General features: G+C 42.0%; 1 protein-coding gene across 5 annotated transcripts in view; it reads left to right on the top strand.

The window, feature by feature from the left end:
* Positions 1-14,102, top strand: part of tenm3 (teneurin transmembrane protein 3) — a 340,668-nt gene that overhangs the window by 245,901 nt on the left and 80,665 nt on the right. For all 5 annotated transcript variants that reach the window (XM_069712012.1, XM_069712016.1, XM_069712015.1 and 2 more), the window contains 3 exons: positions 1,517-1,663; positions 5,233-5,363; positions 5,478-5,566. In XM_069712012.1, coding sequence (XP_069568113.1) covers positions 1,517-1,663; positions 5,233-5,363; positions 5,478-5,566 — 367 coding nt within the window. The remainder of the gene's footprint in view (positions 1-1,516; positions 1,664-5,232; positions 5,364-5,477; positions 5,567-14,102) is intronic.

The raw sequence follows: 14,102 nt of genomic DNA, 5'->3' as shown, positions 1-14,102 counted from the left end.
AACAATAACACCTTTCTTTGTTTCCAGAAGAAAAACATTATTTATTTTTTTTAATTATTTTTGATCGAAGCCATGCAGCGCACAGTTGCCAGTTTTGGCTGTCGGCAATCTTAGTGGTTCATGTGAAACTACAACATGAGTGCATTTCACCCAAGGCTGACTGTGTGTCTGTCTCTCAGTCTGTGTCTCTCACATGTGGGTTAATGTACTGATCTGTCTGATTTGTCTATCAATCTGTCTTTCAGTCTGTCAGTCCATTTATCGGAGAAAGGTTGATCACACAGGGCCAAATGTCTTTACACGCATCAGGATTGAATCAATATGGTTTTTTGAAGGCTGGTGGAGTTTTTTTTACACTGAAGCTGCTGACAGCTTGCATTTTCTGCCTATGTGTGTTTAAATTTAAAACCTCCTATGCCAAAAACAAGAATTGAACATTTCTTAGAAGGTGAAAAAAGCTTCTAAAACAGCATTTAGACCTTGCTGGGATATAAAACCTCCTCAGTAAGCCATGGGATGTTTACAATAATGTATATTGAGGTGTTAATTGAAAGGTAGCTACAGATCTGATCTGACCAGAGGCAGCTGAGTGTCAACACGTTCCCTCACATGACAAAAATATGAACAAACAGGCAAGTATAAACGTACACTGCTGCAGATTCACACGAGTAAAAAAATATTTTTTAAAAAGCAGATTTCTAAGACTAACAAGTGAAACATTCAAAGGTCACTCATGTGTTTGTGTTCAGCTGAGCTTCTGGTTGAACTGAGTCACTTTTTTAGTTGTGGTTCACACGTTCGTTTACTGTACTAGATACACTCCAGTTTAAACCAGCACAGCTGTCTACACAGGTCTCATAACAGCCCATCCAGCCCAGCGCAAACATGCTGCTTTCACACAGCCACTGCAGTCAATCTTTTATTACTAAATGAATCCATTGGAAGTCGAGTAACTTTGACACCTGTCCTAATTTTCTTTTTTTACATCTAAGCCGTGTGTCTTTGCACAGTCTCCCCTTTATCCTGGGAGTACGGATTATTTCTTGGTTTATTTTTAGACCGCGCCATATGTGTTTGTTTTTATTTCGTCAGATGTGTTGAACTGAGAAATCACCTCAGTATGGTGTAGGAGGATTTAACTCAGCAGTTAGTAAAAACCTGCAACCAACCCAGCCTCATTCAGTAAGAACCTGCCAAACCCCTTTGGGCTCTTTCTGACTTTCAGTGGAGATTTATATTTATTGTCCCATGACGATCTCTGTGCTGTTTCAGAGGCTTTTCCAGGCTGAGAGGGAAACGCTGACTAGGTTTCATTTTTGGCATGAAAACAGTCCAATCCCCCCCCCCCCCCCCACCCGCCCACCCTAAAAAAAAAGTCTCTCAGCACTTCAGTACATCACCTGCCTTCAAACATGCATATGGGTTGAAGCCTATTTCACACTGATGGCCATCCGTGTCCACGTCCCACGTGCCCGCGCTGCTCTAACTTTCCTGTATGTTTGTCCCCTGTGCCCAGAGGGTTGTCCGGGTCTCTGCAACAACAACGGCCGATGCACCCTGGAGGCCAGCGGATGGCACTGCATCTGCCAGTCAGGATGGAGAGGAGCCGGATGTCACGTTGCCATGGAAACCCTCTGCACCGACGGCAAGGACAATGAAGGAGGTATATTTTCTTATATGCAATGAGAGTGTGGACAAAGATGCTTGATTGGATGGCTGGATGAACACTGGGTGGGGGAGAGGGCGTGGCTTGTCCCAACAGGTCAGACTGGCATTTCGTCATCTAGGGCGGGCTGTCATCACCACATGAGAATCGGAGGAAGTTGAGACTTTTCTCCAAACTTCCGCTTTAAAATAACCGATTTAAATAGTAACGCTATGCTGAAGAGTTGCTGTTTAGTTAGTTGCACTAACAATGATGTGAAAAAACTCTTATGGGGGACGCTGTGGGTTATAATGTAGCTCAGTCAGTTATCACAGTGCTAATGTGAGTTAGCATGCAGAGCAGGACTGAAAAATCGAATAATTCACTGGAAAGTGTGCACACTGAGAAAGTAAAGTAGATGCCACCTCTGGCCACTGAGTGCTATAGCACTAGCTTGATGCTAGCCAGGAGACTGAAGTGAAATGTCTAAGGAGGAATCTAATTAACTCTATCCAGCATGTTCTACCTATATTTACTTGAAAAGGTGTTTTTGGGTCATTTATAAACCCATTTAACTCTGGTGGTTTTCTAATAGTTTGATTTTGTATCTCTATTTTACATTAAAGTCTATGGCGAGGTTCAATTGTTTTCCCCCAAAAGGGGGCGGGGACGTGCTGAAAGCCAAAGTTGCCAGATGTGCCGGTCTGATCTACAGTATGTCCCTCCAGGAGCTGAGAGTTACATATTGAGGTGTATCTCACCTGGGTGCTAACATAATGCACCTTTAACCTGCTGCTGCTACAGGACTGCAGCACATGCAGCGTGACCCTGGATGTGACAGTGAAGTGGAAAAGTGCAGCGGAGCTCCAGCTGGGATCGGGCTTTCTTTCACGTGTAGTCAATAAGCTGCGGTAATGCGTTTAACATGGAAGCTGTGCATGAAGCTATGAAACAGCAGCTTTGCAAACAAAAAGCAAACAAACCCTGCAGTGGTTCTCTCGAGGGAAAAATACCAAATGTTTTGTATCTAAAAAGTTGGCATAGAAGTAAAAAAAAAAAAGTATGAACATCAGCTGTTTCTTCCAACAACAAAAAAGAGTTCTGATGAGAGCAATGAGTTAATTGAAAAGATGGAGAGGAAAGAAGAAGTGAGAGTGAAGAGTGAGGGAGGGGAGGGGCTTACTTCTCAGTCAGTGTGTGTGTGTGTGTGTGTGTGTGTGTGTGTGTGTGTGTGTGTGTGTGTGTGTGTGTGTGTGTGTGTGTGTGTGTGTGTGTGTGTGTGTGTGTGTGTGTGTGTGTGTGTGTGTGTGTGTGTGTGTGTGTGTGTTTAATGTCAGTCCCCGATGCCTGTTCACCAGATGTACAACTGGCTTTTATAAACTAACAGAGACAAATGGCAGCCAGGATTTTATTACCTTACATTCCTCCCTCTGTCATGCTATCCCTCCATCTGTCTCCCGACTTCACTCCTCTTTGCCCCCCTTGTCCTTCACTCGTCCCTCCTGTCCTTATCTCTCTTTTCCATCAGTCCATTCTTGCTTCTCATCATTTACATTTCAACCCTCCCATCTTTTCCTTCTCCCTCCCTCCTCAACTCTGTCTTTATTCCTCTTGGCAGCGCCTAATAAACACATACTGCTCACGCACTAACTCCACCACATCCCTACATCTTCCTTTTCCCCCTCATCAGAGATTCCACAGTATGAGCGGGACTGTCTTTTTGTTCTTCTTTTCTCTTTGATACCTTTCTTTCTTTCTTTTCATCAAATTTTTTCCATGTCTGCCTTTATTTAATAATTCGTACATCAGAACCCTGTCCATGTTCCACTTAGCTCATTTAAGCCCTTTCCAGACATAGAAGAAGTTATTTGGGGGGCTGTCTGAGGGACATTCAAAGCTAGACAAAACAGGAAGTCCAGTATAATGTATGAGATTCTGACAGTCCACGTTAAGCCGCCTGCTCTCATGTTGGGTTCGGACCAATCACCAGCCATGTTTGTTTTTTTTTTTGTTTTTTTGCTTTTGTTCTTTCTTTGAAATAATCCAAAACACTTTCATGTTGCATTTAGGTCTGCCATTTCTGAATAATGTCTGGGATTAGGTTGCAGCGTTGTGAGCACTGTATTGACTGTGAATCACACCATTGCTGCGTTCCAAATGGAGAGCTTGTGCACTAAAACTCACTATTTTGAGTGCAGAAGTGCATTCGCACTGTCATGTCCAGAAACTTGCAGCGCACTACAAGTACCAGGATAATGCACTCAAAACTGTCCAAAAAAAGAAGTGTGAAACACTGGACACTTTCCACCCTAAACGGTCGCCATCTTGGCTACGTAGAGAAAGGGGCGGGACTTCCGAAGTAAAGAATTTTCGAATTAAAATTAAGACACAAAAGTATTTATTTTTCACTATTGCTGCTGGGCAGAATAATCAGTGTGTCTATTGAGTGTGTTAAACAGAGGCCGCAAAAACACATTCATTTCTGGGTAAAATAATTAAAGCTGCAGATATTTTGGCGGGTGTCGTGTTCACATGCTGTGGTTATTTCCTGTAAGTGCAGAACAGCAGTGTGCGATTTGAAACAACTCTACTCTAAATCCTAAATACATTCCTGCACTATACAAGTAAGAGTCCTGAAATGGAAGAGCAATATTTATTAGGGTGCTACAGTAAATTCTGTCATTTGGAACACAGCACATATGTAAAATAGTCCTGCACCAGAACATCGTAATCTTGCGTTTGCTTCTCTGTCACTGTGACTTGTTATTACTTACTTCATAGTAATGTTACCAGAGTGCTCATTTAAGCCCTTTTTATAATTAGAATAGAAATTATCGCTGACTTCACCTGGCTGTTAAAGACGTGCTTTGTGTCATTCAGACATGCCAATGGAAAGGGGATATTTATATAAAAGGAAAAAAACACCGTTTTTCCAAAGTGTTTCTAAAAATCCAAAGAATTTGTCTTCACCGTCAAACCTGATACTTCCAAATTCTGTCTGGGATCAGGTTGCAGGTATGTGACATCATTTCTGAGGTTGTGTGATTGTAGGGCACACGATGCAGTATGTAAAAAAAGTCTTACATCCTCTTGTCTGTCCATCGATATGACTGTATTCATTTACGTGTTAAAAGCGATGTGGGTGTGTCATCAGGTCCAGCTTGGTATAATTGCCTGTGTGACGTTTACATGAAAGAGAGCAGAGGTTTAATTTAGACATGAGTCAGAACTACTATCAGGATAATGCAAAGGAGACAACGCAGCATCTCTGTTGTCCTCCAGTAGTCTTTGGACCATCCTCCCCATCCATCAACTCTCCGTCTCTCTCGCTTCTTTCACTCCTCTGTCCTCGCCATATGCCTGCATTGTTAATTATTCTTAATCCCTTCATTATCCCTCATTGCTTCTTAATCCCTCAGTTGCCTCCTTACCCATCCATCCTCATTCTGTTTTTCATCCCTTCATCAGCCCTTCATTCACCTATAACTTTTCCACCATCCATTCGGCCATCATCTCATGTTTCATCTCAGCTCCTAATCCTTCAGTTTCAGCTTTGTGAATAATAATAATCTGTGGGTCCATTTCAGATGGGCTGTCTGACTGCATGGATCCAGACTGCTGTCTGCAGCCCTCCTGTCAGAACCAGCAATACTGCAAAGGGTCACCTGACCCAGGTGAGGTGCTCAGCCAGTCTCCGTCATCACTGGTTCCTCAGCAGGTAAGAAGCTCCAAGCAGAGAAGTGAAAGTTCAAAAACAAGAAACCTAAAGTCCAAACTGACATACATTTTCAGTGGAGCAAAAGCAGCATCTGTTTTCTTTTCTTTTCCTCAGGCTGCCAGGTCTTTCTATCAGCGCATTTACTTCCTGCTTGGTCCTGAGTCCACTCACATCATCACTGGAGACAGTCCTTTCAATAGGAGGTAATTATATCTGTTGTTTTTTTCAGGTTTCCTTGCGGAATAATAATATCAGGTTTTGTTTTTGGACATGAAAGCACAGGTTTGTTATAAACAGCTGCTGGATATTTGCAGAGTTATTCTCCAATTTTTTCAATAGAGTGGATAACTGTTAGAAAAATTACTCAGAGGCTGGATTCAAAATCAAACATATCGAACATTTATTTTTGCAAGAAGGAGCAAATACATGTACACTCAAAGAAGGATGCCCAGCATTGCTCAACGTAGGGCAGCTTTTATACAGTGTGACAAGCAGTTGACATTCACCCACATTCCCTTTACATCCGAGTTCAGTTGTAGGTCACAAGATAAGGACATATGGACGTCGTAAATTAGAGGTCGTAAAAGATGTTGTAAATGAGACATTCGGAACTTCTTAAGCCACAGGCAAAGAAAATAAAACGTATCTTATTTTCTTTCCATCATATCCCTCCTGTTTATACAAAGTATAACATGTACTTACAAAAAATAAAATAATCATCATGAGGAAAATCATATTAATCACACAATTGTTGTTGAGTATTGTTCAACCAGACATCAGTCACCACATCATCTCCATTGCCATTTCTCTCAAGTTTCAGCATGGGAGCCATTATTTTGTCACACATCAATGTCTAAGAACATGTCCTGATCTCCAGGGAGGAGAACAAATACGTTGTCATAAGGGAGTGGTTCAGTCATAGGTAGAATCGGTGTCGTATTAGTGGCCTCGCACGTTCGGTCAGTTGTAGTAATTCGCCTATAAAGGATGTCATGTTTAGTCAATGTAACATTGATTAGTCTTTGGATCAATCCTTGGATTCAGGGGATACAACAACAACCACAAATAATAAGTATGGCTGCTACAATTGCAACACTAGTGAAACAGGCGAGGAATAGGTCTGTCCATTTACCAAACCAAGATTCCATCATCCTGGAAAAATGATCATCAATCCCAGCATTTTCAGCAAGTTTCTCACTTAGGGCGGTAAGACCCCGTAGAGCCTTGGTGACAGATCCATCTGGTGCTGTATTGTTAGGAATAAACGTACAACATACAGAGCCAAACATTTTGCATATACCCCCCTTTGTCAGCCAGCAGCATGTCCAATGTCATGCGGTTCTGCCATGCCATAAGACTAGTTGCATCAAACTGTTCGCTGAGGCCCTTAACAGCGTCTCATGTATAGGACCTAAAAGTGGGCGTGCCTCGGAGCATACAATGCAGTCGGCTTTTCTCACCATCTGAGCTGAGTACTGCATCCACTGTAGCCACATATTGGTATCACCATATCTCGTCTCTAGTGACACCACATCTGTAAATTTAGTTATTTTCAATCGTTGGCCTACAGGATCTACGTGTGAGCTCGTATTTGCAACGCTTTGGTGGGGTACAGTGGTGTTTGGTTGTACTATATTTATCCAGATTAAACTCTTTGGATCTGCCCCAGATACATCTGCCCCTCGTACTAACAGTCTGGAGTCGCATTGTTTTGGATTCTTCAGTGTCAGTATTAAGGTGTTGCAGTTTCGTATGTGGCAACCTGGTGTGGTAGATCCCTTAATCAGAGACAGTCGTTGTTTTAGGTCAGTACAGATGCTACCATGCACAGATATTTGTCTGACCAAACTAAGCTGCGGTCTTTCCCCTTGCAGGGAAGAACCACTCATGCGTCAAATATTAGACTGGCCTGTTGCCCTTCTGTGAATGTGAGAATTAATGCTCCCTGTACCTGGTACTGACTGATTTTTTTGTTCCTTGCAAATTGTCCATTAGCCCTTACAAATGCTCTTTTAGTGCGGCGAACTTTGTCAGTAGCCTGAGGTCCTATTGTGGTCTTGTCGTCTGATGTCTGATTGTCAGGTATGTTATATTGGCTCCGTACCAAAATATGGGGAGTACTATGAGCAGAGCTGTGACTATCAGAAAACAAAGGGTCCCACTGAGGCCACAGAGTCCTATCCTCCTGAATGGATGCCATGTGATGCTGCCTTGAGCCATTTTAGCTGTACTGTCTGTCCACAGATATACCAAAATAAGTTCACCAGAACCTACTCGCCAGGGTGTTGTTAGTTTCTTCACTGGTTTGAGACAAGTACCCCTATTGGTATCACCTCCCTTTGTAGCCAGACTTCACCACAGGGGAATGCCGGCTTACTTAATCTGGTATGTCTGTGTTATGTGGTTCAGGCAAAGGTCTCATCCTTTTGCAATGGCTGAGGTGTATCCAGGAGGTCCCTTTAGCAATCCAAACTGCTGTTGGGGTAGGCAGGAGTATCTCGAAGGCTCCTTCCCATCTGGCAGAGCTCCAATATTTCTTTTTTATCACCTTAATGAAAACCCAGCCCTCTGGTTTTAGGTCTATCGACTGGTTTTCCAGGAGGGACAATAGAAGACATAATATCTTTTCTTTTTAACATTTTGGCCATGTAGTCTGCAGTCGTCTGGTCAGTGGGCTCTTTCTTGTCCACAATAGTTGTGGCATGTGATAGGGATGTCCGTGTATTATTTCAAACAGTGAGATGCCTCTTTCACTGGGTAAAATATGCATTTTTAATGTTACCAGTGGAATGCATCTCATCCAATTCCACAAAACCTGCCATCATCTTTCTCAATTTTAATTTGATTGTCCCATTAGTTCTTTCCACTAGGCCTACTGACTGTAGATGGTATGAGCAGTAATGTCTTAACTGTGTCCCGAAAGCTGTGGCTAGGTGTTTTATAATGTTCACAAAATGTGTCCCGTTGTCGCAAAATATCTTTTCTGGTATTCCAAATCGTGGTATAATGTCCCTTGTCAGCGCTTTTGTTACTGTCAATGCGTCCGCTGTTTTAGTTGGGAATATTTCTACCCACTTTGAAAAGGTGTCGACGATAACTAGGCAATATTTATTTCCTTCGCATGGTGTTAATTTAATAAAATCCATGCAGAGATGCTGGAATGGATACTCTGGTGTAGGGAACCGGCCCCTTGTGGGTTTCATGTTTCTTTGGGGGTTGTATTTTGCACATATAATACATTTTTTTGAGTAGTTTGTAAAGCCATATGTTTTAAATGCCTGGTTTATTATAGATACCATCCCTCCTGTTGAGACATGGTTTATCCCATGGCTCAATAGGCCGCATATCTATATAAACTTTTTTCGAGTATCGTCTTGCAATTATAGCAGGTGTCGTTACCTGGCTCTCGTGGTTCTCCCCCACGGCCGCCAGCCCTTCTCCATCCACCTCGCTTCCTCCTTCTGAAATCTCCTTGATCATTATCCCCTCGATAATATACTTCCGAATATTCTGTGTCTTTGGAAAAGTTACCATACATTACATTACATTTCATTTAGCTGACGCTTTTATCCAAAGCGACTTACAATAAGTGCATTGTAAGTTCTTGGCTGCTGTCTGGGGTTGGAGTAGAGGGGGTGGAGTTTGGTGACGATGTCATGGGTTCGGAGACAGAAGCTGGCTGAGCAGCCAGAGGCGGAATAGGCGGAACGGGCGGATCAGCTGTTACTGGGACGTTTCCCATGTTAGGGTATGGAGGAGGATCGGGCCACGGTCCCATGTTTGTTCGTTTTTGTACCACATAATCATCATCCTCATCATTTTTCCGGGAGAAATGTATTTCAATTCTTAGATATAGTATTGGTGCATTAAAAGCTATACTCCCTTCCCCCGCCTTTTTGTTTTTAATCTCTCCCATCTCCTTCTCTTTCTCTTTTCCTCTTCTCCCTTTTAACTTTTTCTCTTCTTAACTTTTTCTCTTCTCAACTTTCCTCTTCACTTTTCAAATATTTTATGTTATCCGCGCCTCTTGAGTGCATGCGTTTTATGTCTCCCTCCAGAGGTATCTCTTCGACCTTACTACAGCATGATCCCATTTTTTCTATCTGTGAGCCAACCAGTTAGTATGGAGTTCACCCGAGCAACTGATCTTTATACAGTGATATCTGCTTTTGGCACCGTTAGGTTTCCGCAGAGGAGAGTTTAGGTTCACACCGCAAGGTTTCGGCTCTCCTTTACACTGTAGGACACTCACAGGAGCTATTCATTCATTTATTTATTATTTATTTCTATCCATGAGCCAACCAGTTTGTATGGAGTTCACCCGAGCAACTGGACGCTCACAGTATCTAATTATTGATTTATTTATTTTTATATCTTCCAGAAGTTTATTTATTTTTTTATTTTTTTAAGTAGTTATCTGTAGGTCCCTGATCTATCTCCTAAGTCCCTGACTTAATTACCTGTAGGTCCCTGACCTATTTTTGCGCGCGCAACTTTTAGTTTACCTAGTCTATTCAGACTCTTTAGTTTATATAGTCTACTCAGACTCTTTAGTACAGGTCCCTGACCTGACTCTTTGGTACAGGTCCCTGACCTTACTCTTTGGTACAGGTCCCTGACCTGACTCTTTGGTACAGGTCCCTGACCTTACTCTTTGGTACAGGTCCCTGACCTGACTCTTTGGTACAGGTCCCTGACCTGACTCTTTGGTACAGGTCCCTGACCTTACTCTTTGGTACAGGTCCCTGACCTGACTCTTTTGGAGAAAAAAAAATGTCTTACCCGGGTGTCCGACGTTTGATGGTGAATCAGCCTTTCTCTAGGATCCCGTCACTCTTCCTCTTTCCAGTTAGTCCTGGCCTCACCAATGTCCAAACTGTTTCGATAAAGAAACAGGGCGGAGGTCTTTCCTCAGGAGTCCCAGACTCCGCCGTGTACAGTTTCAGGCTGTGTCCGGAGAGAGGAGGGGATGTTGGGATCCGGCTCGAAGGACCAAATATGTTAGAAAAATTACTCAGAGGCTGGATTCAAAATCAAACATATCGAACATTTATTCTTGCAAGAAAGAGCAAATACATGTACACTCAAAGAAGGATGCCCAGCATTGCTCAACGTCTCTCCTCCGTAGGGCTGCTTTTATACAGTGTGACAAGCAGTTGACATTCACCCCCATTCCCTTTACATCTGAGTTCAGTTGTAGGTCACAAGATATGGACACATATGGACGTCATAAATGACATTGTAAATGAGACACTAGGAACTTCTTAAGCCACAGGCAAAGAAAATAAAACTCATCTTATTTTCTTTCCATCAATAACTTTGGTGGAAATTTCATGTGAAGCTTTGCCATCATAAATAAATAGATAACTGGAGGCTTTAACAGAACTGTATTGACTGAGTGATTAGGATGGTGAATGAACAGTTATCTTAACCATCAGGCATTATGTCCAAATCTGTAATAAAAATTACAAATAGCACTTTCCGTATGGGAAGGATGTACGTGTATAAAAAGGCTTTTCATGTTAAGAGAAGGGGGAAAATACCCAGAGATTCACGCTCAGTTCTCTAAAGGAAGGTTTAAATGGCTTCCAGTTCTTCTAGATGCTTTTCATCTGCGTGGGTCTATGGATAATATGTCATTTCTTTTCTTCTTTTTTTTAATGTTGTCCTTGTATAGCTCTGATTGCTTGACTCATAATGCTTCTGTCTGCAGGTCATAGCTTCCCCTTTCTTTTATTTACCATAATATGAAAAGTAGCAATTTGGTTTTGCTTTCAGTCTGGATGAATGTTAAAAAAAAATATTACTGAGACCGAGATCACAATACGGGGACTCAAGGTCTGCCATTTTTCTCCCCCAAAAGCCATTTCTGCCTACATCTGCCTCAGACATAACATTCATTAAATATGATAAGGGAGAGAGAGAGGGTGGCAGTCTGCAAAATACTGAGAGTGAAAGGCTGGGCTACTGACAGGGAAGAAACATGACGGCAATTTGGTTAGGCCATTTTTCTGCTTTTGTGACAGTTTTTATGCTAGCCTGAATGTTTCATAAGAGGACAGGGCCACAACCCTGTAATAAAAATGTCCAGTATTTCCATAATGGAATGGGCTGCAACCTTCTAATAAAAATGTTTTATTCAACCTGAAAACAGTTTGTGTGTGTGTGTGTGTGTGTGTGTGTGTGTGTGTGTGTGTGTGTGTGTGTGTGTGTGTGTGTGTGTGTGTGTGTGTGTGTGTGTGTGTGTGTGTGTGTGTGTGTGTGTGTGTGTGTGTGTGTGTGTGTGTGTGTGTGTGGAGGGGGGGGTGAGTGAGAGTGTTTGAGGTTGCAGTGTTTAAAATGGGTGTTTTACATTTTAAAAGACAAAGATATGATGTTCTAATTTCCCCCTTTCCCTCTAAAAGTGACACTCTCGCACACACATCATACTGCGTGATGGGCACAGGCTGTTATGTCACGTATAAAGTAGGAGGTAGAAAATGTTCAATATCCCATAAATACCTCTCAGCTCAAAGCGCAGAATTAGCTGTGAGCTCAAGCCCTCTGGTCAGAGCCCTGTATTTTAATGAGAAATGTAATATGGCTCTGAAACAAATCACAAACAGGTGTTCAGTCTGATTTTGTATTCCTCTGTATATAGCATCCTTAAAGTGAGCATATTGCCAACGATATAATCCATAAACTCTCAATATTATCGTTTTTGCGTTTTTATGAACAATAATCCTCTGCATCCTTTGCATTACGGCTGTCCTTAGTTAACAGAGTTGTCATTAGCCTTGTTGTTAGCCTAGCCACCACAGCCACATGACTAAGCGATAACAGATATGGACATGATCTGTATTAAACAGCATGTGTAGCAGGATTGTAAAAAAAAAAACTATCACTGAAAGGCAATAATGCTGATATTGAGAGTTTATGGATTATATTGTTGGCAATATGCTAACTTTGAAGATGCTATCGATTTTATAACTGACACTTGAAGCAGGTGCAGTCCACTTCATGCTGAGAGGAGAAAGCATGTTGTGCTGTGCTGTCTCTATATATATAAACTTATCTTGGGCGCACAAAACGCTATCTCGTGGCCACGATTTAGTATTTCATGTGCACTATTTGATTTGTTTCTCTCTCTATGGCCACTCCGGGGGTTCCGTGCATTTGGAACCAAAAAGGCAGACGAATAACGCTCATTCAGTGGACATGCCGTTTCAGTTGTTGGCTCTGGTGTGTGGTTTAAGGCTCTGATGTTAGTGACTCAAAGAGAGAGTTATTCTTCAGTCAGCAGTTGTATTACTTGTATGGTTGGACAGATTAATGAGGCATATTGTGGTTCACTTATGAACTTACATGCGATTCAGCCAGTGAAATTGATTTAATGAGATGAGAGCTCTTTCGTCATCAGATCTAATCAGTATGTTGTTTTTTTATTTTCATCATGGTTTTATTATTGTTGTATTAAATGTGTTCCCATAGAAAAACAAAAATCCATTATGGTTTGGGAACACTTTGTTTCTCAGACTGTAAAACCACCCCGTGTTGATGTTATCAGCCCATTAAAGGGCCGTTATCAAGTGTTAGGTATCAGATAGTCTCATAATTATGCATTTATCCAATTCAAACGGAGGAAGTCAGGTGACGTAGTCTAAAGAGTGACCGTCACCCCGGAGACCGTTGTTCTGGTCTCATGTAACCTTACTTTAAGTAACTTTTTATAAGTTAACTTCCGTAAAGTATTTAAATAACAAAACGTACGTCACTTCGCTTATTTAGGTGTTACACATCATGATCCTATCCTGAATCTATCCGAGTACTTTTTTTTTTTACCTAAATCTAACCAAACTGCGACTGCCAGAGCGTAACAATGTGTTTCATGTCGTAACTATGATGATGAAGGTCTGGTACACCTGTCGCTGCGCTCCCTTATGTATGGCGTTAGCCTGCAGAGATGTGGCGCTTAGCCTGCAGAGATGTGGCATCATTGGGATCTCGTCATCTACGGTCCCAATGACCAGTGATAACGACTGTTTAAAGGGCTGATAACATTCCAAACAGGTGATAAAACCTGCAAGATAGTTTATTAGTGTCTTCTTTGGTATTTCAGCGTCCGATAGTTGCCTGAATACTTGTTCTGAGGAGTTTCCCTCCTCCTGGAAACACCTATTAATTTGATTTGTTTGAATCAGTCAAGTTGAAACCCAATCTCCTCCAACCGTCAGGAGTTACAGGAGTCAACTTACTTATTGGAGACAAAGATAACAATTGTTTAAAAAAAATAACAATAATAATAAAGAAGGGGATTCGTTGTACACATCTTGAAGTTGGATAAGTAGATGAGAACAAAATCAGAGAATGCTTTGAGAAATGTGACCTGAATAAAAAATTGCATTGAAGGTGTATGGTTTAAAATGTATTAATGAAAAAAAGAAAAACTAAGAGGATGAGTGGATGACCCCGATAGCTTCATTTGAACGCAGCTCCGAACAACTGTGCTGCAGTGTAAAATGATGAGAATGTGCAGTCATGCTAGGAGCGTTGTGGAAACATCTCTGTCCTGTTCCAGTGCTCCCTGTCCCACCGCTCTGCAGTTACCACCACAGCTGTTGTGTCAGGTGACACCTCAGTGCACCCCTGCAGGAAGCAGTAATATGATGACAAGGAGGGCTTTGAGGAAGTGTATTACTGTATGTTTGGAGCTGGTCATAGACACCAGAGGGGGTTTCCTCTTGATGGCTCAGTTTGTCC

The sequence above is a fragment of the Brachyistius frenatus genome, unplaced genomic scaffold (assembly GCF_029030835.1).
Source record: "Brachyistius frenatus isolate BFR_SWC_R1_liver_20210118 unplaced genomic scaffold, ASM2903083v1 Contig_105, whole genome shotgun sequence".
NCBI classification, from domain to species: Eukaryota; Metazoa; Chordata; class Actinopteri; family Embiotocidae; genus Brachyistius; species Brachyistius frenatus.
This window is presented reverse-complemented; position numbering and strand designations above follow the sequence as displayed.